The 25,198-nt window shown below is 38.6% G+C and overlaps 1 protein-coding gene across 3 annotated transcripts in view; it reads left to right on the top strand.

Annotated features, from left to right (window-relative positions):
- Positions 1 to 19,036, top strand: part of GARIN2 (golgi associated RAB2 interactor family member 2) — a 31,549-nt gene extending 12,513 nt beyond the window's left edge. The window contains exons 5-9 of one of the 3 annotated variants that reach the window (XM_061156852.1): positions 673 to 872; positions 1,724 to 2,258; positions 5,191 to 5,438; positions 12,937 to 12,965; positions 18,813 to 19,036. In XM_061156852.1, coding sequence (XP_061012835.1) covers positions 673 to 872; positions 1,724 to 2,258; positions 5,191 to 5,438; positions 12,937 to 12,965; positions 18,813 to 18,835 — 1,035 coding nt within the window. In that variant the 3' untranslated portion in view covers positions 18,836 to 19,036. Of the gene's footprint in view, positions 1 to 672; positions 873 to 1,723; positions 2,259 to 5,190; positions 5,439 to 7,561; positions 7,720 to 12,936; positions 12,966 to 18,812 lie in introns of those variants that run through there. The other 2 variants (XM_061156853.1, XM_061156851.1) reach the window with 2 other exon arrangements.
- The last annotated feature ends 6,162 nt before the right edge of the window (positions 19,037 to 25,198 follow it).

Below are 25,198 nucleotides of genomic sequence, written 5' to 3'. Positions count from 1 at the left end.
CCACAGCACAGCACCCTGAACTTGTGTTCAATAACACTTAAGACACTTAGTGACATACTTGTTTAATGTTCACTTTCCCCGGTGGAGCCCGGAGGTCAGGGACCATGTCTATGGTCACTGTGCTATCACTGTGATATCTCTAAGAAGTCACATGAATAAACAATCATTGTTCAGTTCAGTTCAGTGCAGTTCAGTCGCTCAGTTGTCTCCAACTCTTTGAAACCCCATGGACTGCAGCACACCTGGCCTCCCGGTCCATTACCAACTCCCAGAGTTTACCCAAACTCATGTCCATTGAGTCAGTGATGCCATCCAACCATCTCATCCTCTGTCGTCCCCTTCTCCTCCCGCCTTCAATCTTTCCCAGCATCAGGGTCTTTCCCAATGAGTCAGTTCTTTACATCAGGTGGCCAGACTTATGGAGTTTCAGCTTCAACACCAGTCCTTCCAATGAACACTCAGGACTGATCTCCTTTAGGATGGACTGGTTGGATCTCCTTGCAGTCCAAGGGACTCTCAAGAGTCTTCAACACCACAGTTCAAAAGCATAAATCCTTCAGCACTCAGCTTTCTTTATAGCATCATGGTTCACCTCTCCATTATTCCTACACTGTTTGTTGTTGAGGCCACAGACCTTATCAGAAAAACCCCTCTTCCTCTTCTCTGCCTCAGGTCAACAGAAGAGGTGAATCCATTTACCTTCATAACCGAGCCAACTGGGTGACCGTAGGCATCTGCGCTTCCAATCCCACCATCAAGACCCCTAACGTGATGTTGCTGGCTCATATGACACCCACCACCCAGAAAGATTCAGAATCCCTGTTTAAAAGTCTCCTGACATCTCCTTCTCCAGAAAATCTGGTGCTTACCAGGTGAGTTACAAAGGAAAAAGGTTCATGACCTGTCAGAAAAAAAACACTTTACCCCTGAGGAGATGAGACTAGAAACACAGATGACAAGGGCTCCTCAATTGTTTTCCGCTACAGATGACAGAGTCACATCCTTAGAGTCTGGGGAGAGAGTCTGACAACCTGGCCGTCAAAACAAGTGGTTTGCCTTTAACGTCTCAAAAGTTAAACCTAGGGGACTTCCACAGTGGTCCAGTGGCTAAGACTCCACCCTCCCAATGCAGATGCTTGAGTTCGATCCCTGTTCAGGGAACGAAGGTCCCACATGCTGCAAGTAAGACCTGGCACAGTCAAATTAATTAAGTAATTATATAAAATGAAGCCTGGTGTGCTGCAGTCCATGGGGTTGCAAAGAGTCAGACACAACTGAGTGACTTAACTGAGCTGGCTGAACAGGAACTTCCCCGCCACCATCCCAACTTCCATCAGGATGAGTTCTGCTCTTGTCTCAACCCACCAACTTTCTGTAGGACCCACAGTAAATCACTCTCAGTCTCCACCTTTCAGGACTAACTAAATGGGACAACTTCTCCTAAATAAGTAATAAATAGCTGATAGGAGTATGATTCAGGTGAGTTGGTCTTCAGGAGCCTGATTCTGTGTATGAAAAATCAAGGTTTTGAGCCTCAAAAACCATGAGCCAGACCTGGGAACATGTGGCCACTAGAAGGTCCTGCCCCATCCCATGCCGGCTGCTCCCCAAACCTGTTTGAGAGACACACCTGGTGTCCTGTCTCACTCCACAAATGTCTATAACAGGAAACTTGTGACAGTTTCCGATCAGGCCTTCAGATGATATTTGCATTTGTCTGCAGGTTTCTCCCTCTGCAGTTTGTGACTCTCTCTGTACATGATGCCGAGAATATGCGCATCAAAGTCAAGCTGGTGAGTGGCCGAGCCTACTACCTACAGCTCTGTGCCCCTGCAGGCAAACAAGACTCCCTGTTCCATCAGTGGGTAGAGCTCATCTCCCTCTTGAATGAGGAGAAAGCCAAAGCTTCCAAAGTGTCGGAAGTCTCCAGCCTCTCGGAAATCACAAACAGCACAGACATCACAGGCTCAGTGGACATCATGGATATAGCAGCCTTCCCGGCCATACAGACCTCACACCTGTCCACGTGTTCAGACCCCAGCAATGATGTAGAAAGCATTGATTTCTCAGAATTCACAGACATCACTGATGTCACCGACGTCACGGATATTCCAGAAAATGAGGTCACCGAGGCCCCAGATATAAATATTGTCACAGAAGTCACGGAAGTCACAGACATCTGTGAAGTCACAGCAAGCTCAGGGGTCAGAGTGGTGTTTGAAAATGATGACATACTCAGGGCCAAGCAAGAGGAAAAGGTATGTGACATGGAAGACTTTCATTCTCTAAAAATTACTCCCTTTCACTCTGTTTGGTAAGCTTCATAACATAGACTATTGAAATAGTATGGAACTTACTCTGATTAACCTAACATTAAGAATGAGATCTGATCCCTGAACCCCTGCATAAAAGAGTTATAAGATGTCCCCTGAAATAAGCAGTGACCATCCATACCATAAAACTTAACCCTGTATCAGGAGGCATGGTAGGATAAAAAACTTTGGTATTACAGTCAAAAGTCCTGGGTTAGGATCCTGCCCTGCCTGCTTCATGTTAGTTTGGCCAAGTCACTGAACATGCATCTCTCAAATGAGAATATTAATATCATATAAGGGTTATATTAAGGTTTAAATGAGCACAAATGTATGAAGTACACTGAAGGATGGGGTGAAATTTCAGTAAGTAAAAGTGAGAATGAAAATAAGAAAATAAAATCCCCAAAGAAGTGAGCAGCTTTAGAAATGGCCAGAAAGTGGAAAAACACAGAGCCATATCTAACAATATATCAGTTTGGCTGGAGCATAATATATGTGAAAAATATTAGGATATAGGACTGGAAAATTGCTTGCAGATCTTGAATGCCAAAATAAGAAGTGTAGACTCAGTCTTTGAGCAAACCTTAGCCACAAAAGCTCTGTGTAAGGGAGTGAAGGGGCTGTGTTTTTAAAAGATTATTTTGATGGCAGGATGGATTGTAGATAAAGAGATTGGTGTGTAGACTGTAGATGAGAAATCCCCCTGGGGCCCAGGACAGGAAAATGACAGAGGGCAAAGATGGGCATTTCACAGAAGAAGAAACCACCAGCTACTAAAGTTAGTGGAAAAATTAAACCTCACTAGTAATCAAAAAAATGCAAACAAAAGAATATTTCATCCATAAAGCTGTTAAATAAGAGAATCAACACAGTCAGCATTAGTAAAGTTGGGGTCATTTTGGAATTTCTAAAGATTCATGGCAGGGTGAGAATTAGAACAAACTTTCTTGAAATCATTATGAGTCAAGACCTTAGAAATGTTGACACACTTTGACTCAGTGATTTCACTTTTAAGAATCTTTCTTGAGGAATTAATCATCAATAGGAATGAGGATCTAGCTATAAAAGTGTTAATTGTACCACATCTATACTATATTTATAAAAATAAAATAATGAAGAAGTAACCTAAACATCCACCACAGAAGAAGGGCTAAATGAATTTAAACCACAAAGGGCATGTGCCACGTTTATATCACTCAGGAGCAACCAAAGTGACGGACAAGATTATATCCACTCAGTAAATACTGGTTAAATGAACAACTACTCTGTTGCTGCTAAAACTGTTGGAGAATTTTTCTTTACTTGGAAAAATGTTTATGATATAAAGCTGAATGAAAAATGAGCTAAAGGTTACAATCCTTATTACATAAAAATGCAAGTGTATACATAGACAATAGGAGCGGGGGAAAGTCGTTTTGTTAATAGTTGTTTATTTCTGGGCTTCCCTGATAGCTCAGTTGGTAAAGAATCCAACTGCAATGCAGGAGACCCCAGTTCACTTCCTGGGTTGGGAAGATCCTTTGGAGAAGGGATAGGTTACCCACTCCAGTATTCTTGGGCTTCCCTGTGGCTCGGCTGGTAAAGAATTTGCCTGCAATGCAGGAAGAATCCCCCTGCAGTGCAGGAGAACTGGGTTCAATCCCTGGGTTGGGAAGATCCCCTGAAGAAGGGAAAGGCTACCAACTCCAGTATTTTGGCCTAGAGATTTCCATGGACTATAAGTCGGACACAACTGAGCAACTTGCACATCCTTATTACATAAAAATGCAAGTGTATACACAGACAATAGGAGTGGGGAAAGTCATGTTGTTAATAATAGTTTATTTCTAGATTGTGGTCTTATAAGGAATTGACGTTTTCTTCTTTACGGGCTTCTGGATGTTCTGCTTCTTATAATAAAAATAATTTTTAATTAGAAAAATCCAGGTAAGTTTTTAATAACATAGGGTGATTTTTATAATAAATTTTAAAGTGAAAAATATGGGATACAGTACTGCAATATGATCACAAAGCAGGCACATTCAAAATACATAAATGGAGAAAAAGACCAGAATGAAATGTACCATAGTAGTTATTTCTGGCCTGTGGCATCAAGAAGCAATAATTTTCTCCCTTTCACTGTATATATTTTAGGACTTTCTAAATATTCTATGAAAAATATATATTACTTTCATTGTCAGAAAAAATGTTTTATTTTTAAAGAAGATTACTGCATTATTTTCAAAGAACAGTATAGAGGTGGTGGACTAGGTAATGACAAAAGGGGGAAGAAGGTGCAGATGTCAGACAGACAGAATCTTTAAGACCAGCTGACCTATTGCTCTGAAGCCTGAGAGAGAGTCTGGGGAAGGCGACGAGCGACAGAGAAGTGGTGCTAATAACAGACTCCAGGGACACTAGGAGAATGGGTGAGATATTAGAATACTAAATTTTAGGTCTTTTGAAAAACAGACTCTCTAGTATTTTTATGAACTTCCAACTCCTGTCACTTATTAGATGCTCTTAAGTCTAGAGCAACTTTGGATGGGGAACAATCGGTGGCAAGACATTTCTAGAAAACCTTCCTTTCCCTGCCAATTGAGAGAGAGGAAGCCCTGTGACTGAGTCCTAGTTTTCCCTCCTGAGGTGACATTGGTGTGCGTGACCATGTGAGGTTTAGGATGTGCTATGTCGGGTCCCCATGCTGCCAGCCTCCAGGGCCCACCCAGGCTCCTCTCCACGGCTGCGCAGCACCAAGCCTCGTGCCTCCATCTCTGCACTGCGCACGCGAGGACGCCCAGTACATATGAATGAGATGATTGCTGCTTCATAAATAGTCTGTTCCTGTGTGACGCTTCTCTGTTACCTGATTTGCTGCTGCTTGTTATTTTCAAAGGAAAAAATGGAAAACATTCTGAAGTCTGGCTGTTTACGAGATACAAAAAGCAAGAATGAGTTTAGAGAATCGTCAAAACATGTCACCATCTCAAACCTAACACTGACTTTCGAAGGTGAAAGATGTTTTCAAACTACCTTGATTCCAGAAGAAGATGAGACAGACAAGTCCAAAGAGTTGAGCGACAGACCCCCCGAAATAAAGACAGTGGCCTCTGAAAGCACAACTCTCAAGGCTGAAGAATCCAGGTATGTGAGGCAGGGAGCTGCCAGGTGATGCTAAGACATGAAATGTGTAAATATGTGCATGCTTTAAAGTCCCTGCAGGACTTCCCCGGCAATCGATGGGTTAAGACTATGCCCTTCCAATCTAGGGGGCATGGGTTCAATCCCTGGTCAGGGAAATAAGATCCCACATGCTGTGCGGCGAGACCAAAAAAAAAAAAAGGAAAAGTAATTAAAGTCCCTGCAGCTCAGGCATTTTTCATGGAAGATTCTCGGACATATGAATGACATAATCTCAGACATATGAATGATAACATAATCAGCTCAATAATCCACATTTGGTTTAACCTTGTCTAATTTTTATTTTCACACCAACTTTTTACACCATTCAGTTGGCATTCTGAGCTATCTGCCTGGTGTAGATGGTGTATGCTGAAGGAAGTAAAATAGAATCATGGTGTCCACATTTTGGAGTTAGGGGCACAGATTATCTGAAGTAATTATGGGTACTTTTATCTTGACACTTCTATTTTCTTCTTTACATGTCCCTTACGCTTTTCTACACTTCCAATGAATAACTTAATAATCTGAAAAAATGTTTTTATAATTATAAGTACCCAATTACAAGATGAATGTGAGAGACACTGTGGTATTATAAAAATAAAAGTTAATATGTTTATTCTGGAGTAACAGCTATCAAGAAACCAGAGAAAAACATAGAGATCTAAATGCTATAGTAGCAAGAATGAAGATAAAGAATGTAATGAACTATGTCTAAGTTCTTTTTATATATAAAAAGGAACAGGGAAAAACAGGGAAACAAACTTTTTAAAGGTGTGAGTCATTCATTCAATAATATTTACTGAGCATCTTCTATGTGCTAGAGACTGGGCATACATCAATGAAAGCAAGTCATGCAGTGTTTCATTCTAGTGGAGGGTATAGATAATAATCAAACAAAGTGTATTATGCCAGCTGGAATGTGCTGTGAGAAAACAAAAAGTAACAGAAGCATTTGAGGAGGGAGTAGGTCTATTTTATATAAATGGTCAGGGACTGCTTCTCTGAGGAAGGGCAGAGATCTGAAGAAAGGGTGGAGCGCTGGTGGAATGGAGTTTCAAGCTGATTGTGTAACAATTATAAGAGGGCCATGTTAGGTGTTCAGGAAATGGTCATGATTGTCACTATTAATTCATTTCCAACAGCAAGGATAAAAGAAAGTTAGCTATTCTGTCAGAAAAAATCTTAATCGACTGAGGGGTAATCATTCAAAACTCTCTTTTTCACCTCCTTTCCCAGCTAAGTAGGGATCCAAGGAAGCAAAGGAATATGGATGATCCTTAGAAGATTCACAAACCTTGAAGTCAGAGTAACATTTTTTTACTCTTTAGCTCCTGGGCAGCCACATTTCTCACAGTTCTAGAACCTCTACATCCAAGTGTCAATACATTCCAGGTGTTGCTGGATCTCGATTATGACTTCAATGGTCAATTTCAATTCAATTTCAATATGATTTCAATTTCAAATTATGATTTTGGTGGTCTGCTTAAGCAAAGCATCGTGTCTTAGTGAGGGTTTCTATGCCAGTGGTTCTTAAACATGTGACTGGTCAGCAGCAGCACCTGGCAGCTGGTAAATGATGTAAATTCTTGAGCCCACTCCCACCCTGCTGAATCATAAACTCTTGAGATGGGCTCATCATTTTGTGTTGTAATAAGCCTCCAAGTGGTTCCAATGTACAACCATGTTTGAGGACTGTTGGCTTATGAGAAGCCAGTCCTAGAAACAAAGTCAGATGGAGCAAGGAGTCCTCTCTTGTGAGTGCTTCTTCTAAGGCCCGAGAACCAAAATGAGGGTTTCTCTTCATAGCCATAGAAAGAACTATCAGTTCAAATTCAAGGCAGTCTACTTCAGAAAATTTTCCTATATGACCAAATGTTCTGAAATTTGCATTAAAAAGTATATTTCAAATCAATTCATTGCATTTTCTTCTCTGATCGCCACAGCTAGGCCTTCCAAAATTATGTTGAATTAAAGTGGTGAGAGTGGACATACTTGTCTTGTTTCCTGATCTTAGAGGAAATGCTTCCAGCTTTTCACCACTAAGAATAATGTTAACTGTGGGTTTGTCATTTTTTGTTATTCAGTTACTCAGTTGTGTCCGACTCTTTGGGACCCCATGAACTACAGCACACCAGGCTTCCCTGTTCATCAGCATCTCCCGGACCTTGCTCCAACGCATGTCCATTGAGTCGGTGATGCCATCCAGCCATCTCATCCTCTGTCGTCCTCTTCTCCTCGTGCCTTCCCAGCCTCAGCGTCTTTTCTAATGAGTCAGCTCGTCGCATCAGATGGCCAAAGTATTGGAACTTCAGCATCAGTCCTTCCAATGAATATTTAGGATTGATTTCCTTTAGGATTGACTGGTTTGATCTCCTTGCAGTCTTGGCCTTTATTCAGTTCAGTTCAGTTCAGTCGCTCAGTTGTATCCAACTCTTTGCGACCCCATGGATCTGGTCTATCGCCAGCTCCTGGAGTTTACCCAAAATCATTTCCATTGAGTTGGTAATGCCATCCAACCATCTCATCCTCTGTCGTCCCCTTCTCCTGCCTTCAATCTTTCCCAGCATCAGGGTCTTTTCCAATGAGTCAGTTCTTTGCATCAGGTGGCCAAAGTATTGGAGTTTCAGCTTCAACATCAGTCCTTCCAATGAATATTCAGGACTGATTTCCTTTAGGGTGGACTGGTTGGATCTCCTTGCAGTCCAAGGGCCTCTCAAGAGTCTTCTCCAACACCACATTTCAAAAGCATAAATTCTTCGGTGCTCAGCTTTCTTTATAGTCCAACGGTCACATGCATACATGACTACTGGAAAAACCATAGACTTGACTAGACGGACCTTTGTTGACAAAGGTAATGGCCTTTATTAGGTTGAGGTAAATTCCCTCTATGCCCAGTTCCTGGAGTTTTATCATAAATGGGTGTTGAGTTTTGTCAAAAATTTTCTGCATCTATTGAGATAATCATATGGTTTTTATTCTTCAATCTCTTGATGTGGTATATCACACTGAATATTGGGAAAATCCTTGCATCCCTGGGATAAATCCCATTTAACTGTGGTTTATGATCCTTTAATGCACTGTTGGGTTTGGTTGGCTAGTATTTTGTTGAGGATTTTTGTGTCTATGTTCATCAATGATATTAGCCTGTGATTTTCTCTCTTTTTTGTGGTATCTTTGTCTGATTTTGGTATCAGGGTGCTGGTGGCCTCATAAAATGAGTTTGAGTGTATTTCTTCCTCTAAAATTTTTTGTAATAGCTTCAGAAGGATAGGTGTTAGCTCTTCTGTAAATGATAGAATTAACCTGTGAGGCCATCGGGTCCCAGACTTTTGTTTGTTGGGAGTTTTCTAATCACGGATTCAATTTCAGTACATGTGTTTGGTCTGCTTATATTTTCTATTTCTTTCTAGTTCAGTCTGGGGAGATTGTATCTTTCTAAGAATTTGTCCATTTCTTCTAGGTTGTCCATTTTTTGGCATGCTTGTAGTAGTCTCTTATGATCTTTTGTATTTCTGTGAAGTCAGCTTTAACTTCTTTATTCATTTCTAATTTTATTGATTTGAGCTCTCTCTCTTTTTTTCTTGAGTCTGGCTAAAGGTTTATCAATTATGTTTATCCTTTCAAAGAACCAGTTATTAGCTTCATTGATCTTTTATTTTGTTTTCTTAATCTCTCATTTATTTCTGCTCTGATCTTTATTATTTCTTTCCTTCTACTAACTTTTGATTTTGTTTGTTCTTCCTCTAGCTGCTTTAGGTATAAGATTAGGTTTTTCATTTGAAATTTTTCTTGTTTCTTGAGGTAAGATTGTATTTCTATGAACTTTCCTCTTAGAACTGCTTTTGTTGCATCCTATAGAATTTGGGTCATCATATTTTCATTTTTATTTATTTCTAGGCATTTTAAAAATTTCCTCTGATTTCATCAGTAATCCATTATTTGTTTAGTAGCATATTGTCCAGTTTCCACATATTTGCATTTTTTGCAGGTTTTTTTTTTTTTTTTTGTAATTTCTAAGCTCATAGCACTGTGATCCAAAAGAAATACTTGATATGATTTCATTTTCCTTGGCTTCTCTGGTGGCTCAGATGGAAAAGACTCCACTTCCATGGCAGCATATACACTCATATGTAAGAGAGAGAGCCAGTGGGAATTAGCTGTGTGACTCAGGGGACTCAGACCAGGGCTCTGGTTTGACAACCTAGAGGGGCGGGAGGCGGGAGGTGGGAGGTGGGAGGGAATTTTCAGAGAGGGGAACATATGTACACCTATGGCTGATTCATGTTTATATATGGCAAAATCCAAGACTATTGTAAAGCAATTATCCTTCAGTTAAAAATAAATAACATTTTTAAAAAGTAATCATCAGTCAGAAGGGGTGAGGGAAAGACAAAGAATGTAAGAAACAAAGGTATAGAAGCAGGTGCCACTCAGTAGGAAATGCACTTTTTGCTATGTACGACTATGACTTTCATAGAAAAGCGTAAGATTTCTGAAAAAAACAAGTGAGATAAAAAGGAACCCATCCAGGCTAGCAATTTTTCCTAAACAGTAGTTAATCAGGTCTGATCATTCTGACATCTTCCTCTGCTTTATTTCATTCAATATGTCTCAAATTCTGTCCTGCCCTTGTCTAAGCTTTCAGAAACACACAATTCAAAATCTAACAAGGTTAACTGTTTAAATCATTTCAACTTCTTCTTTCCTCACATTTTTGCAAATAATGGATGCCCTGTAGCACTGGATTAACTTTTAGTGCCTTAAAAAGTCTTTAAAAAATAACTAATAAACATTTTTAAAGTATAGTTTTAGATTTACAGAATAACTGAGCACATAGTACATACAACTCCACACCCACACCACTGCCACCTCCTTACCCTTCCTCATCCCATTTCCCCTATTATTAACACTTGCATTAGTGTGGTACCTTTGTTAACAGTTAATGAACAAAATTGATATATTATTATTAACTATAGTCCCTAGTTTAAGGTTCACTGTCTTGTACAGTTTTATGGGTTTTGACATATGCACACTGAATGTATCCACTATTCCATACAGAAAAGCCTCACCTCCCTAAAAATTCTCTGAGAATTAGACTGCATGTAGTAGTTTCTTAAAATGTTAAAAATTGTAAGGATAACTTGTTTCTAGGTTGAAGTGATCTGCAAGTGTGAGGTTTTGTTACTCTCACTGTTATGATCGGTATTAGAAATGAGAAAATGAATGCCTATATAAATAGCAAAAATCTTAGAATTTTGAAGATTACAAAGGATCTTAGTTAGCAAATCCCAACATCTTCCAGGCTCTGCCCTTCAGTCTCTCAGCTTCCTGTATCATTTATCTGCTGACTCTACTGTAAAGAAAGGAAGAAATAGATTAAAAAACAAAGCAAAAAATGAATTTTGGTTCTAACTAATCCTCTTAAGTCCAATTTAGTCAAGCATAGATTATATTTTATTGCCTATTTACATCAGGAACATAATTACTAGCTAGAGCCTAATTTGAGAATGTTCATTATAATTGAAAGACGTAATAAAATCAAAGAACAGAATGGGATTCACTGATACTTAGTCCTGGGATATTTGTAGGATTAAGTCAGGATACTGTGAGAGTGATAAATGAATTCTAGTGTATATTTTTCTTCTCCAAGACCATGGATTTCGGTGACACCTTTCTAACTGTGTACTTTGAAACAATGAAAAAAAAAAAATTAAACAATGACCTTGTTGAGTATTTTGCCCTCAAATTCATTGGCCTTTAAAATGTAAATTGAACAGTTTAAATCTAGATGAGTGAAAGACTATGGAAACTGCTATAATGTCACTTTGGGTACTTTAGAAATGAAGGATTTACTTTATAGAGCATTTATATTCCTTTTCTTACCTTGGCAATAGTGTTACTGTGACTCTTCCCTTTGTTTTAAAGAGGATAATGGCAGGCTTCATTTTAGTTTGCACCTACTCTTTTAAAGTACACTTATTTGATACCTCTTAGCCTATTGAAAACTTTTATCATTAAACTCAATCTTATTTAAATCACCAGACCCATTTGGTAAAGGTTATGAGTATTTGCAAACTTCTCAGAAAATTACTAATTTAACCTTTACATTTGAAAGATTCACTAAAAAAAAAAAAAAAAAGAAAGATTCACTAAAGAATTTGAACTGCATAAATTTGCCAGATCCTCTAAATGGATCAGAATTATTTCTTTGTACATTTGTCTGAGAAGATATTATATAAGGATAATTATTCTTCCCAAAACCTATTACTCAAACAGCAAAACTTCCAAAATAGCTATTGCAATATAGCCAAGAAACAAAGATTTGGTGAAAACTAACTGACTTAAGTTTATATTTTACCATTCAGTAGGTTAAGAAAGTAAGTATTTTAATTATTGATATTAATTTTAAAAATCAGACATACAGGGACTTGCCAGGTGGTCCAGTGGTTAAGACTCCATGCTGCCGGTACAGGAGGTTGGATACCTGGTTTGGGAACTAAGATCCCACAGGCCGTGTAGCATGGTCAAAAGATTAAAAAAATTTTAAAAAGGTATCAGGCATGCAGAAAACAAACTTTATCCAAAGATATCTCTGAAAGTAAAATAGTCCAAAAAACTGACAGCTAGTCTCCTACTTTATATCCACTAAGCTGTAAGAAATTGTAATAACTTGGATGAACGATTGAGGTTATTCACCTAGAAGATTCCCATCAAGGCCACCAAGGTTGTGATGAAGAGCTAGCAGAGGTGGGCAACTGCAAACCCTGGTACCTATCCATTCCAGAATATACCCCACGTGTCTACAAGAGCATATATTCCCAATGCAACTGACTCTGTTTACAGAAACCCCTGAACAGCAGCAGTTAGCTTCTTTCAGCCTCAACCCCAAATGAGTTTTTAGGGTCTGGAGATATAGCATGATAGGGATCCTTACAGCCTCATTGAGTGACAGGTGATAGTCACAATAAAAATAGATTATATATAACTACATATAATTCACTTTTATGGCTTTTATAGGTTGGACAGCTTGCATATTACATAAATTTAAGTAATTTTACTCTAAGATGTATTATAATGGATAATACCCTTGGCTTGGGCTTCCCACATGGCACTAGTGGTAAAGAACCTGCTTGCCACTGCAGGAGATATAAGAATCGTGGGTCAGTCCCCGAGTTGGGAAGATCCCCTGGAGGAGGGCATGACAACCCTCTCCAGTATTCTTACCTGCAAAATCCCAGGGACAGAGGAGCCTGGTGAGCTACAGTTCATAGGGTTGCGTAGATCTGGACATGACTGAAACAACTTAGCACACGCATATGCACCCTTGGCTTACTAAATGTGTGTCATTACTACCTACTAAGTTCTTAGAGAATGGTTGTTTTCTCATACCTAGTAATTCTTTCCTAAATATTTGCGGTTATACTGGCCAAACTTTGAAATGTGCTATTTATTTTTACAGGAGCGGGAGAACTGATTCAGACATTTCAGGTATGGACCAAATTCCACCGTATTTCTTTGTGATCCCTGGTAACAAGCAGTCACCTGAGGGCCCTAGAACAGAGCAGCTAAGAACAAAGGAATCAAGCCAGACATTTTGGGGCATTCCCTTTCTTGTCTTTGCTTCCTTCAGAGAGTCTGTCCTATAGAAACTGCCTCAAAGACTACATTCATGCTATCTTTCAAGCAGAAGGCATCACTTTGCTTTTTTCTGTGCTGATAAAGTTCCCCAGTTCCCAGGATCTCTAACTCACAGGGCAGGAACCACTCCCAAGCTAGCTCTGCAGGCAGGACCAAACATGATATGGCCTGTTACTCCTGCTGATTTGGAAGGGAAGTGATCACAACTCAATTTCTTGGTAAATCTAAAATTGGCTAGCCCCTTTTCTTCCTGCTTGTGTCTTTGGCTTCTGTTTTGCTGTTAGGTGATAGAATTTAATGTTTTCTTCTGGCAGCTTTTTCTTTACATATTCCCACGTCTCAGGATCATTAACTGGTAACAACTGTTTGAAGTAAAGGCTGTCATGTAAACACCAGCGGAGCGTTCTTCCCTTACTTGCTGTTGACCCACTTCTCAGTGACTCTCTAACCTCTGGGGAGTAGAAGAGACCTCTGCTCCAGTCATGCACATAAGAGAACATCATGGAAGGAACACAAAATCACATTTCATTGAACTTAAAAAGGAGGGGGAAAAGAATACAGAAACACTTGAAGGTGTCTTTTAGTCACATTTGCAAGAGTTGTACAAAAAAAAAAAAGAAAAGAAAAGCAAATGATTGGTGGGGAGAACTAAATGGGAAAGGGGATCAACCTGTATTTTTGGGGGGAGCACATGCAGAAATATATAAAATTATACACATGAAATTTATATAATGTTAAATAAGTAAATATTAGCTCAATAAAGGTGTTTTTTTTTAAGCCAATGGTTATAGAAAAACTATACACACGGGATTCATCTTTGGGCCTTCCCACTGGACGTTAGTGTCCAAAAGTACCAGAGGAGCTTCACTATAATGTGGTTTTTACCTATATTCCAATCTATAGAACTGAACCTGAAAACAAATGCTATTATAGTTTATGAGAAAAATACAAAATTTCCCTCACAGTATATAGAATTTTCATCTATCAATTTCTATTCCAAATTTTATTTCAAAAAGAAATCAAATCTGTAAAAATTCCCAAGATATGCTATTACAGACAAATATTTTCCTCTTATTTTCTAAAGGCAATATTAAATCTAGCAAAAGCCTTATCACTTAATACATAATTAGTAGCTGGGCATATAATTAGTACATTCTTCATACATTCTGAAGTACTCCTTATTTAAGCCATGGAAATTTAAAAGTAATATAGGATATTGATGCTTTCATTTTCATCTTATATGTGACTGATTCACTTGCCTCCTGGCACAAACTCAATTTTGTTCAACTGAACAAACATTCAATGCCCATCTATTATATATGAGGCACTGAGACAGCCTCTGGGAAAGATTAAAAATAAATAACAGGACATAAACCTGGCCTCAAGACATGTGCACAAATAATGTAAGTTGGAACGTTACGGGCCCTCTAAAAGTAGAGAACATACTTTTTGCTCAAAAGAGAAAATCATGGAGTCTATGAAGGTGGCAACCTTTGTGTTAGGAAAGGGGAAACAAGAATATCCGACTCTGTGTGACTCTGTGAACTATACAGTCCATGGAATTCTCCAGGCCAAAATACTGGCGTGGGTAGCCTTTCCCTTCTCCAAGCAGGTCTTCCCAACCGGGGAATCAAACCGGTGTCTCCTGCATTGCAGGCAGATTCTTTACCAACTGAGCTATTAGGGAAGCCCGATGTAAGCAACAGGGTGGGCAAAATCACAGGGCTGGGACAATGTTGGGCATATTCAGTTTAGGAGCACTGAGAGCAAGGCAGGAGCCAGTCTGGAGGAATCTTAACCCACACTAAGGAGTTTGGATAGTACTGCTTGGTAGGTAAGCAGGATCCACTGAAAAGCCAGGGAAATGACAAAATTAATATTACATTTTAGGTAGATTACTCTGACTGCAGTCCCTAAGAGAAGTTGAAACAGGTTAGAGGCAGAACATCATTATAATAGTCTGGGTGAAAGGTACCCAAGTCTTGACCAGGTAAGAAGCAGTGAGATGAAAAAAAGACCTGAACACACAGTCAACAAACTTTAACACCTAACTGCTTGTGAAAACAAGAGAAAAAAAAAAAGTAGAGTTTGTGAGGCAACTGACTAGGAGGTACTGAGTCCATGAAACAAGCTGGGAAAAGGAAAAAAATCTGGAAGGAAAAGGTGAAGAAATAAGCTATGAAACACTGAACTTAGAATTGAAAGTCCTAGATTTTGGTTCTGCTTGTCCTGTTTCACGAATGTATCATTTGATCTCTCTGGGTCTCAGTCTCCTCAGCTATCAAATGTGTGTGCATATGGGTGGGGGAATGAAGGCATGATTGGTGTCTCAAGGCCCTTTCTGCTCCTATGGTTTATTAGCTCGTGTTTGTGATCCTGGTGGCCCATCTATGTAAATTTTAGCAGACAGCTTGAAATGGGGCTCTAGAAATGAGTAGTTGAGGAAAGATACAGCAAACATGCAGCAAAATTCCACTCTGAGCTTGTTAAATGATGAAGCTGGTACAATATACTAATTTGGCCTGCAGTTTTCACCAAGTATTAATTATTTTCCCTGTTTGTTTTATTTCCTATACTTTCTCATTCTTTCCACTTTCCTTTCCTTTATCCTCTCCCTTTTCCTTACGTAGGCTTGTACAGTTTTTCAATTTTCCCTCTGATTAGCATTTCTTTCCCCCTTGCCACACTCCTCTAAATCACTTTTTTCCCCTTTCACACTCCCTTACTCACACTTAACACTCTTCACCCCAAGGAAGCAAAGATTAGTAACCTTGTCCTATTGAATTTAGACTGAATGTAGACTGAAAATAACTTTGTAAAATCTGATTTCTGTTTTAGGCAGAAGCCGGAATAATAACTGTTCCCATAGAAGTAAATCAAATCACTGTTTCTATTAACTTCATCAGATTCACATTCAACAACTCTTGGGCAAGGCTAGTTGGGGACAGCAGTCTCCAAATCTCTCTAACCTCTGAGCAGTTTGGAAGAATTACACTTTTCCTCCTTTTTGAGTAGGGTCTCAGGTAAAGCAGCGCTTCAAACGTACTGTTTTTATGAAAAGTCTATAAGGTAGGGCCCAGGCTAAACCCATCTCTTTGGATCTGGGTCCATCTCTCTCCTTTCTTGACTTTCCACTTCTTACCTGCCTAAGCTTTATTCTCTTTAATTTTGCTGATTTTCTTTACAATGAGCCCAAACAGTAGGCTTATCTATGATCCCCTGGCATTTTTCCAAGATGGAAAGAAAAGAGACAAAGGAAAGAGATTAAGAAATGAAGAGAGAGGGAAATCATTTATGAATACTGGGAATGTCCTCCCCTCCCCCACCCATCTATCTTTTCCATTTTCTTCCTAATTATGGCAAATCAAACCCTTGGAATCCTAAGAAGTAATGGGAGTAAAGGGAAACTGAAATTTAACAATGGGCTCCATTGGAAAGAATGAAGACATTTTTGATGAGGTTAGAAAATCATTTGAATTTAAGACTCAAGTTCTCTTTCTTTCTGTGACTTTCTTCTCTCCGGTTTTTGGCCTTTTTCTTTCTTTCTCACTTCCTGTTTCTAATCTCACTTCCACTTTGCTGAACTATTTTCTGGCTCTCTGCTCTCCTGTCAAATCCTCTCTAAATTCCTCAATCTCGTGCCTCATCTGTCCTCCCTTTCTCAGGGGAATGGATGTGAGGAAAGGAAAGTAAAACAGGAAAAGAAAAGGCCAATGGAAAAAACATATAAGACAACTTAAAGGTAATTTTTGCAGTTATAAGTCTCTATAGATGTAAATGACAGACATGACACTTTCACAAAAAGTTGTCAGTAAACTGAATCTTTTAACAGTGAATCATATCACTTCTATTATAGTAATAATAGAGGTGGAATGGAATGTTGAGGGTTTTGTTGTGGTTTCTGCTCTAGAATCCACCAGGGGTCAAAATGTAACATCAGCAGGGCGAGAGGGCACTTCAGGTGAGGCACTGGAAGAGAATTACTTGCTGCTGCTCTTAGCAATGATTCCTTTCATTCTTATTGCTACTCTTCCTCTCTGCTCCCTTATCATATTCTTTCCCAACCTGCTTTCTCAGATTAGCCCACACAGCCAAAGCCTCTTACTTTCACACCAAAAATTATACAAATACTTACAGAGTCCCTAGAGGGCTGCCATGGACAACTGCACAGATTGTACACTGCACAGAGTTGGGGGGGCCCCATTCACAAAGTAGTCTCTGCGATGAATAACTTGCCCAGCTGTGTGTGGTGGCCAACAGTGTACTAAGTTCCTCTGAGACATGCTTTACAGTGAGCTATTTATGAATGAAACTTCTCTCATTTGCCTCTCCTAATATAACTAATGCTGTGTGTGTGAGAGAGAGAGAGACTGTGCATATGCACACACATACATTTAAGGCTAAATTCACAGAATTAAATAGACAGTTGGTGAAGCAGAGGTGACTCCAGCAAGAAGCACAAGCCCATCTTATCAGGGTTCTGACGATGGAATTGAGGTGCCTACCCTTTTCTCCACCTTTCTGTCACTCTGCCAACCAAAATCAGTTTAGTATTTGAGCACTCAGTTTATTAACCGGGCCCCACCCAGATGTACACCATCAGCCAGAGATAATGCACCAGAGAAAAACAAATGTGGCCAAAACTTATCAAATGTTCGCGCACATTAATCCCCTGGCCTCCACACACACTCTTCAGTCTGTGTTGTTCTGTCACTTCTTTTCTCCCATCAAGTATGCTCTTACTAAAATAATGTTCTATGGTGCTGGACAGTGAAGGGATGGCACTCAGGGCGACATGCTGGTTCCTACACCCACCTAGGAAGAGGTCCAAGCCTGGCTATTTCTCAATATATGATAGCCTTTAGAGGGAGAAATTCCTTTTAAAAGTGAACCCAATATACTACAGCAATTTCATCCTTTGACTGATATATTCTATAACAAGAAATTTCAAATACTGTGGTCTCATTAAGAAAGAGCTATAAATGCAAAGAGTCGGACATGACTGAGCAACTGAACTGAACTCAACTGACAAATGCAAAGAAGGGCAAAAATAATGGTATATATAACATATTTAGATCTTGACTTTGGAAATTATAAAAGTGGCTCCCAAATATTTAAATTGTGAATTACTAATATATGGGGAAAGGTAGATTTTTTTTTATATGGCGAAAAAAGTTTGCTACTAATAAAGACTTCATATTGACATTACAACTGAAATCATGTGAAAGTTACTAGGCCCCTTATTTACAATAAGCATAAACTGTGTGTGTGTAAATCTCACATACATTTGACTAATTTCAGGACTCAGTTTGGCACAAATCAAGAACTTGCAAATAATTCAATGACAATGTCTACAAGCCCTAAAGAATAAAAGTCCATAATTTTAATCTTGACTTCTTCATTTACTAGGTAACTACATGGTAGAAGTAATTTTTAATAACAAAAATTTAAAAAAATTCCTTTAACATTGTATCAACTTCTAGATGTAAAAAAATGATACCTTACCTGTCCAAAGGATACTTATTGTTATATTAAGAAGAAATATTCTATTATAAATGTAATTTTACTTATTTCAATCACTTAATTTACTCATATTTAGTTATTTTAAGTTTTATACTTAACAATAATAGCTTTAAAAGAATCTGTATTTCAGACTTTTGAATTAACTGAACTAACTCCATCTTTTTTCTTTACCAGATAAATGTAAACTAATAAATTAAAAGCAAGCACAGCTCAAGAAATAACAATTGAAGGAAAGGAAAACAAAGCAGCATCTTTCATGTGGCAGAAATAAAGGCTACTACTAATCATTAAGCATTTGATCCATGTCAATCTTTCTTAAATCTTAATGATTGTAACTGTGGATATTGATTTTAAACTAAGTAGAAAACTATATAATTCATAAACTCAATTTTTATCTGTAGGGCTGCTTTTCTGTGGGATTGTTGAATAAATATGTTATTCTCTTTGGTTTCACTTTTCTCATTTGGACATTAGCCCATCGCTGTGTTGTTTCTAACATGGGGTGCTCCAGGGTCCTCAAAGCCAGGACCATATTATTTCCATCTTTGTGTTTCAGTGAGCACCTGGCCTAAGAGGCAGTACTTATGGAATCAATGAATGCCATTTTCAAACAAGTTTTTTAAATTCTCTAACTTTTAAAAATAAAGGAAATACAGACAACCCCCATCCAAAGAATCATTTGGATTAAAAAAAAAAAAACATTTACTTATTTGACTGTATCAGGTCTTGGTTGCGGCACATGGACCCTCTAATTGTGTCCTGTGGGCTCGGTAGCCACAAGCAGGATCTTATTTCCCCACCAGGGATCAAAATCACATTCCCTGCATTGCAAGGCAGACTTTTAACCACTGGACCACCAGGGAAGTCCCTGTTTGGATTTTTAAAAGCCACCACTTACCTATTTTCAAAACTTTGCCAGTCCTTCTACCATGTGCTTTGCATAGATTCTCAGTCTTCACAGTAATCTGAGGGGTATGATTACTTTCCTGTTTTACAGACATGGTGAAAGTGAAGCTTGGACAATTAAGTTACTTGTTCAAAATCACACAGCTAAAAATATATGTGTGTGTGTGTGTATATATATATATATTTTTTTTTAATTGTATACAAATAGTACTGGTATTTTCTACCAGTGACCTGAGTTGCAGTAACAAATATGTCTCCCATCTATCTTCCATTTCCTGTCCCACAAACAATGCTCTAGAACTACATGGTCCAATATGGTAGCAAATAGTTATGTATGGGTCTACTGAGCACTTGAAATGTGGCTAGTGCAACTGAGAAACTGAATTTTAAATTTCTTTTCATTTTAATTAAAAAAACTGAAGCAGTGTAGAATTCTTCATCAAACATAAATATTTTGGGGGTAAGGTTATGTCTTTTCACTTCAACTCTTGGAAATTTAGCATCTCTACTGTGATAAAGTGTAAAAAAGTGTAAAATATGCAATCGATTTTTAGGCCTTAGTATGAAAAAGAATGTAAAATACCTCAATAATTATTATATAGGTTGTATGTTTAAATTATAATATTTTAGCTATATTGGGTGAAAATTTAGAAATTAATTTCATGTTTCTCTTTACTTTTTAATTGGCTACTAAATAGTGTTTCACAAAATTATATATATATGGCTCATTTTATATTTCTATTGGACAGTGTTATAGGGGAAAACCTTCTACCTAGCCCCCTTGGCCCACAGCCTGGGAGATTCTTCCCTTCTTTCCTTGCTGTTCCAAAGATGAAAGGGATTTCTTTCCCACTTCTACAATCAGAGATGAAATAGAGAGCAACCAAGAGAAGATTAATATCAGGGTCATTTTTAAGATATGAATATACATAAACTAAAAGTTTCTAATTTGGAGTTGACTGTTTCATTATAGAAAATGCTTTGTTGAGAGTGATTACCTGGAACAAATTGGTTCTTTAGGAAGAAAGTCACAACCAAGACTGAGTAATATTACCCGGTAACAGAGTCCTTCAAAAGGTAGTACCAGACCACACCAACTGTGGGTGACTATGTGGAACAACTAGATCCTTCATACATCATGGCCCCTGCACAACCACTTTGGAAAACAGGAAATGCCTTACGAAGTTAAGACATTCTTATCAGATGACCAAGTGATCTTACTCTATGTATTTACTCAAGAAAACTAAAAACATGTTTACAAGACATATGTTCAAAACAAGACTTGTACACAAATATTCAAAGGAGTTTTGCTCATAATAACCAAAATCTGAAAACAAACCAAATACCTGCCGACAGGTAAACGGTTCAACAAACTGTGGTGTATTCATATATGTATGAATATATTCATACATATTCATAGTATGTATTCATACTACTTCATAACAACAACAACAAAAACATGCAGCAACGAAGTCAGATACAAAAGGAACATACATATGAAGGACTTCCCTGGCAGTTCAGTGGTTAAGACTCTGAGCTTCCAATGAAGGGGGAGTGGGTTCAATCCCTGACCAGGGAACTAAGAGCCTACATGCTCCTGCAACACGGCCAAAAGGAAGAAAATAAAAAAAGAATACCTAACTATATGATTCAATTGAATTGAATATTCATAAGACAAAATCAGTTTACAAAGCAGATTAGTAATTTCATGGAGTGGAGGTGGATAGGATATTTCATGGAGAGGATATTGACAGCAAAGTAGCAAAGGAAACACTGAGGTGAAAGGAAGTCGTATTATCTTAACTTGGGTGATATTAATAGTTAGAGTGGTGTATGCATTTATCTAACTTATTACTTTAAAGTGGATGCATTTTGTTGCATATAAATTATACCTCAACAAAATGATTTTTTAAGGCAGTACTATATTTTTATAGCAAAAAAGAAAACCTAGGAAGTTCATTCTGAAGTTGCAAACTTTTATTAGGTGTAAACACACACACACATGCACACACACCCAAATTTGCTTGCTCTTAATAATGTACTGAATTTTTTTCTTAAAAATAGATTTTTGGTCAGAGAAAATTCATCAATATTCCATAATTGAGTTGTTTCAACTTCTGCAATACTCATTCTTTACTATGTAACACATAAGACAGGTTTATAACATTTACCTAAGATTTTAGAATTTTGTACTAGTACTCCTTTATCTTATTTTCCACATCTATAAAAATAGCTGATCTCATAACACATTGATTCCTCAGTACAGCACTGTCCAGTGGAATTTCTATGATTATGAAAAGCTCAATATCTGTGCTATCCAATATGGTCAGCATAGCCTTAGAACACAACTCTTAAGATAATGTCTATTATAAGAAAAAATATTTTCATGATCCATTATACTTTAATACAAAAATATTTTAAACTATACTTTGGAACTCTTTCAATAAAATGAAGGTGATGTTCTATGTGAAAGGGTAAATAAGTGGTACATATAAATACCAGGTATTAATCTGGAGCATATCTGGTTGTCAAGTTAGGTGGAATGGTCTGTTAATGTCACTATTTAAGGAAAATTCAACTAAAGACCTAAAAACTCATTACATGGCTGATTTGAGTACAGTGTTACCTCTCTAGGAAGCAGATGATCTCCATAATTTGGATATGAAGTCAGTCCCTAGATGTATCATATTTGTTAGAAGGGCCTTTAGACATAAACAGACTGATACATCAAAAGTGTACCCTTGTCCTCTGTCCCTGTTATCACCACAGGACTCTGAGCAACAGAGATGGCTATTACCTTTCTGGCTACTGGGAATGCTACTGGTGCCACTGCACGGGACCGGGATAAAGTAGAGGAATCCCAGATATTCTGGCTGGAGAACTAGCATGAGTGCTACAGGAAGCAATTCCCACAGTCATAAATTTTACCTGGAAAACACATTTTATGGTGCACTGGTGAAGTTTTGTAGGAGCAATTTTTAGATCAAATAAGATTTTGTGGGTTTTGGAACTGATTTATAACCTCACCATAACTATAACTTGTCTGTTATTTGAGAGATCCTTGTGTCATAGCTCAGTTGGTAAAGAATCTGCCTGCAATGCAGGAGACCTGGGTTTGATCCCTGGGTTGGGAAGATCCCCTGGAGAAGGGAAAGGCTACCCACTTCAGTATTCTGGCCTGGAGAATTCCATGGACTGTATAGTCCGTGGGGTCACAGTCAGACAGGACTGAGCGACTTTCACTCACTCACTCACTGTATCTTTAAATACGTCAAGCAGATCTACAGTTTGCAAGGCAGGAATTCTCTGTGGCTCACTGAACACCTAAGTAAAGGCATCTTATTATGTCAAAAGCAACATGACTTCTGAAAGGGAAGACTCATGCCACAGGAGTCTATTAAAGTTCACTAAGGCTAAGTCTGAAGACAAGGGAGACTTTATAGAATTTTAGAGTATGAATTTATTTGAACTGTCCACACCTTTTGACAAAGTGCCATATCAAAAAGTATTTTGCTATGTGTAGAAAGCAACTCTGCTGCGGGAGTATGGCATTTCCTATGCACATAAGAGAAAAATAAGGGTTTTCTGCAAGGACTGGGGCAGGTCCTTGGTGGGTTCAGGGAAGAGTGATACAGCTATTATTAGAGTGAATATGGACACAGACAACAGATTGCGATAATGCTTTAAACATTATTTGATTTTATCTCAGTTCAGTTCAGTCACTGAGTTGTGTCCCACTCTTTACGACCCCATGGACTTCAGCATGCCAAGCTTCCCTGTCCATCATCAACTCCCAGAGCTTGCTCAAACTCATGTCCATAGAGTCAGTGATGCCATCCAACCGTCTCGTCCTCTGTTGTCCCCTTCTCTTCCTGCCCCCAATCTTTCCCAGAGTCATGGTCTTTTCTAATGAATCAGTTCTTTGCATGAGGTGGCCAAAGTATTGGAGTTTCAGCTTCAACATCAGTCCTTCCAATGAACATTCAGGACTGATTTCCTTTAGGATTGACTGGTTTGATCTCCTTGCAGTCCAAGTGACTCTCAAGAGTCTTCTCCAACACCACAGTTCAAAAGCATCAATTCTTTGGTGCTTAGCCTTCTTTATGGTCCAACTCTCATGTCCATACGTGACTACTGGAAAAACCACAGCTTTGACTAGACGGACTTCTGTCAGCAAAGTGATATCTCTGCTTTTTAATATGCTGTCTAGGTTGGTCATAACTTTCCTTCGAAGGCATAAGTGTCTTTTAATTTCATGGCTGCAGTCTCCATCTGCAGTGATTTTGGAGCCCAAGAAAATAAACTCTGTCACTGTTTCCATTGTTTCCCCATCTATTTGCCATGAAGTGATGGGACCGGATGCCATGATACTCGTTTTTTGAATGTTGAGTTTCAAGCCAGCTTTTTCACTCTCCTCTTTCACTTTCATCAAGAGGCTCTTCAGTTCCTCTTTGCTTTCTGCCATAAGGGTGGTATCATCAGCATATCTGAGGTTATTGATATTTCTCCCGGCAATCTTGATTCCAGTTTATGCTTCATCCAGCCTGGCATTTTGCATGATGTACTCTATACATGACCTGGAAAACTCTATAACTGACCTGGAAAAGGTCAGTTTTCATTCCAATCCCTAAGAAAGGCAATGCCAGAGAATGTTCAAACTACCGCACAATTGCACTCATTTCACACACTAGCAAAGTAATGCTCAAAATTCTCCAAGCTAGGCTTCAACAATACGTGAACCATGAACTTCCAGATGTTGAAACTTGTTTTAGAAAAGACAGTGGAACCAGAGATCAAATTGCCAACATCTGCTGGATCATCGAAAAAACAAGAGAGTTCCAGAAAAACATCTATTTCTGCTTTACTGACTATGCCAAAGCCATTGATTGTGTGGATCACAATAAACTATGGAAAATTCTGTAAGAGATGAGAATACCAGACCACCTGACCTGCCTCTTGAGAAATCTGTATGCAGGTCAGGAAGCAACATTTAGAACTGAACATGGAAAAACAGACTGGTTCCAAATAGGAAAAGGAGTACGTCAAGGCTGTATATTGTCACCCTGCTTATTTAACTTATATGCAGAGTACATCATGAGAAACGCTGGGCTGGATGAAGCACAAGCTGGAAGCAAGATTGCCGGGAGAAATATCAATAACTTCAGATATGCAGATAACACTTATGGCAGAAAGTGAAGAAGAACTAAAGAGCCTCTTGATGAAAGCAAAAGAGGAGAGGGAAAAGCTGGCTTAAAGCTCAACATTCAGAAAACAAAGATCATGGCATCCGGTCCCATCACTTCATGGGAAATAGGTGGGGAAACAATGGAAACAGTGACAGAGTTTATTTTCTTGGACTCCAAAATCACTGCAGATGGGGACTGCAGCCATTAAATTAAAACACACTTTCTCCTTGGGAAAAAAGTTATGACCAACCTAGGCAGCATATTAAAAAGCAGACATTACTTTGCCAACAAAGGTCCATCTAGTCAAGGCTATGGTTTTCCCAGTAGTCATGTATGGATATGAAAGTTGGACTGTAAAGAAAGCTGAGCACGGAAGAATTGATGCTTTTGAACTGTGGTGTTGAAGACTCTTGAGAGTCCCTTGGACTGCAAGAACCAGTCAATCCTAAAGGAAATCAGTCCTGAATC

This window comes from Dama dama, chromosome 12 (assembly GCF_033118175.1).
Source record: "Dama dama isolate Ldn47 chromosome 12, ASM3311817v1, whole genome shotgun sequence".
Taxonomy (NCBI): domain Eukaryota; kingdom Metazoa; phylum Chordata; class Mammalia; order Artiodactyla; family Cervidae; genus Dama; species Dama dama.
This window is presented reverse-complemented; position numbering and strand designations above follow the sequence as displayed.